Source organism: Dipodomys ordii, unplaced genomic scaffold (assembly GCF_000151885.1).
Source record: "Dipodomys ordii isolate 6190 unplaced genomic scaffold, Dord_2.0 Scaffold74, whole genome shotgun sequence".
Classification (NCBI taxonomy): Eukaryota; Metazoa; Chordata; class Mammalia; order Rodentia; family Heteromyidae; genus Dipodomys; species Dipodomys ordii.
Window position 1 is genome coordinate 2,842,156 of NW_012267290.1, and position 3,333 is coordinate 2,845,488.

Below are 3,333 nucleotides of genomic sequence, written 5' to 3' on the forward strand. Positions count from 1 at the left end.
ATCGGGCACACATAGTGTGCCTGTACATCACAGTCAGGCCTTTTATTATTTTCATTATTATTACTACCAATAATATTATTATTATCATCATCACAATGTAGCTGTACAGAGGAGTTGCAGTTCTAAAACTCAGATTAGAAATAAAAATTTTTTGGCCAATATCATCCCTCCGATTGTTCTCTTACTCTTCCCTCTTGTCTGACCCCACATTTTTTACACAGGACACACTGAATATCATGCTTAAATTGCTCCCCTTCCTCCTCCATCCCTGTTTCATCCACTTGACCCACAACCCACCCAAAAATGTTTCTACTTCCTAGAAGAAGGAAAAGGTTGCAGAGCACTAGCACTAGTTATATTTTAAAGCAAGATTTGAAACTCATTTTTTACAATAGCAACAGAAAATTAAATTAGTTTGCCTAATTTCACAAACAAAGAAAAATGCAGGCCATGATGGATTCACGGAGGAATTCTACAAACACGTGGAAATTTTTCATCCCAATGCTCTTCTAGCTATGCTACAATACTGAACAGGAAGAGCCTTGTCGGACACTTTCTTTTTGAGTGAGTGGTTTAAAGCATGTGTATCTTTGGGAATATCGTTTGAGCAGATGGTCAACAGCAGACCATAGCGGTATTCTTATCATCAGAGACAGCTTCAAACAAACACGGGCCACGAGGCTGTGGGAAGCAGGAGCTCAGAAGGACGTCGGGGGGATCTGAGGGCCGGGCCGGTCTCCCTCCTCATGAAAGGTGCCGCAGCCAGGGCAGCGGGGCCCAGCCCTGAGCCTCCTCCCCTCAGACCTATAAACACAGCTCTCCTCCTCCCTGGCTCCAGCTCCCGCTGCCCTGCAACAGAGCCTGTGCACCATGAGGACGCTGGCTCTCCTCGCTGCCCTTCTCCTGCTGGCCGTCCAGGCCCACAGCGCAACTCTGCCCGAACCAGCGGAGGAGGTCCCAAACCAGAACCAGCCAGAGGATGGGGATGAGGAAATGGCCAAGACCTTCTCAGGGGCCGGAAACTCTACTCTCCCTGATGCAGGTGAGAGATGCCAGCCAGCCTGGCGGAGGCTCGCCGTCTGGGGAGGAAGGATTGGGTTAGGCTGTGGGAAAGGGTCAGAAAGTCTGTATCTCTTACATGGCTGCATTCAGATTTTCTGGGCCTTCACATTCTCATCTACAAATTGGAGATTCATAGCTACATCCTCTGAAATTCAGTGCTAAGTAATGTCTCCATTCCAGTTGCTTCAGATTTAGACAAACATAGAAAAAGTTTCTTTCTGGACCAAGATAGATAGAGCTCATTCTGGAGAAGACATTCGCTTGGTGTATTGAGGAAGCTGTTCAGGTCTGGGGACTGAGCAGCAGGGTGCTCTCACACCATGAAGGAGCATCAGGAACACTAGAATGAAGGCAGCCGAGAGCCTCTTTGCCATGAGCCACACTTGCGGTGTGAGCACATTGCTCTGGACAGAAGCTGGTCACTGGCCTGGTTCTAATACAGCCCACATGACCGCACACAAAGCTGTGTGGGGACTCTTTCTGCTCTGGCCCCTGTGACTTATTGATGCTTTCTGTGTCTACTGCTCTAGCCTGGTCCTCCACCGGCTGCCGCTGCACAAAAAACCCCTGTAGACGACATGAAATCCCCCTTGCCTACTGTGGAAATCCACGTCAAAGGATCAAACGCTGCTGCCGCCGCTGATAATGAACAGAGACAAGAAGGCTTCACCACGTACTTCAAGATCTAGAAGGAAACTTCTCTCCCCTGATACCTGCTCTCACCCTTCCTTCTCTATCTATCTCCAATAAATTCCAAGCAGTAAGACCTCTCTGTGTGCGCTTCACTGCTGTGTGGGGTTGGTTCACTGAGATCCTCAGGGAGACTCTGGGAAACACACTGCTGGGTCAAATACTGGAAATTCCATGGTCAAACACAAACAGAAATGGAAGCTTAAGGGTGGAGCAGGGCACTGGGTCTCTGGAGGCCCAAAGGCCTCACAGGTTAGCAAGTGGAGCCAGGAGGGCTGGGTGAGGATGGGCTGGGTGGGAAACCACCCTCCAGCTGCCCTGTGGACAGTGTGCCCAGCCCTTGGTGAAGGCGGGGCTGGCACATAAGAGTCAATGGAGAACCACAGGGGCCAGAGATGTGCTCCACCCGTGGGCTGCTGAGGAAGAGCCCTGTGCGCACGATGTTTACACCACCACCTGACCAGATGTGAGCATCCTGACCGTTCAGGAGACAGGGCTTGCGTGTGGCGTATCTGGGCAGGCGGGAAGGAGGGGCAGGGGGAGGGGAGAGGGCATCGCAGTCTCCCCCTCTTCCCTCCTTGCTGGAGTTTGCTGTCTCACAGCTCATGTGCATCTGTTTTCTTCCAGCCCATGTCGACTCCATAGAAATCTTGATGAGACTCCCTCTTCCCCAGCTGGGCAAATGTTTACAGAGAGTCATGTGAATCCAGTGTTCCAGTCTGTTCCCTTTACAGTAGACTAGGAATCCACAACCTCATCCCCAGGGAGGTGTGGGACAGGCAGGATGCACAACTATAGCTTAGGAAGGACAATGGAAATGGGAATGTCAAGGGAGCTTTTGATGGGAAGGGGAATGGGGTGGAAAGGCCCCTCCTGTTAGGTACATTCCTATCACATTGAACCAGGCATGGACCCCGAGCCGCCCGCTGACCAGTTCCCTCGGCTCCAGAGCATCCCCTTGGGGCCGCTGGGGAGTCGCAGCACGCTTTCCTCTGCATGAGGCTCTGCAGTGACATGTGATGTCTGCCATCTACAGACTGTCAGGGCCGGCAGGAGGTGGACGGTGCAGAGCTGGAGCCTGTTCTGGAGATGACGGAGCGCTGCTCCATCTCCCATGTTGGTCCCAGTGCTCCCAGTATGGCTTGGTTTGTGAAATGTATTTTTCATTATCTCATAGTTATACAGGGGTTTTCATTCACTGCCTCTTAGCTCTGCGTATTTGAAAACTGTCTTTCCTGAGAGCCTCTGTGTCCTGGGCAGACCTCTGTGTGGCTTTCTCTACCCAGACAAGTGATAATGTGAACTAGCCCATGGCTGCCTGCAATGTAGGGAGGAAGAAAATGGGATGGAAGTTGGCTGACTATCAATGCTTAGTGGATAGCCGGCCGAGAAGATAGGTTGAGTCCTTAGGGTCCTGCCTAGGCCTCCTCTCAGCACTTCTGATGAGGAAAACAGTCTGGGTTCAGTCTTTCTGCTTTCCTCTGTAGCCTCTTGATCCCCGTCACTTCCTGTTTCCAAAGCTGGCACCCTTCTCCCAGACTGTCCCCCAGTTGCTGTTTTGCTGCCCTCTCATCTCCTTGG

At 51.3% G+C, this 3,333-nt stretch overlaps 1 protein-coding gene across 1 annotated transcript in view; it reads left to right on the forward strand.

Annotated features, from left to right (window-relative positions):
* Positions 1-870: 870 nt before the first annotated feature.
* The window catches only part of LOC105991560 (defensin-5-like), a 3,608-nt gene continuing 1,145 nt past the window's right edge, over positions 871-3,333 (forward strand). The window contains exons 1-2 of the mRNA XM_013024212.1: positions 871-1,042; positions 2,789-2,887. Coding sequence (XP_012879666.1) covers positions 871-1,042; positions 2,789-2,887 — 271 coding nt within the window. The remainder of the gene's footprint in view (positions 1,043-2,788; positions 2,888-3,333) is intronic.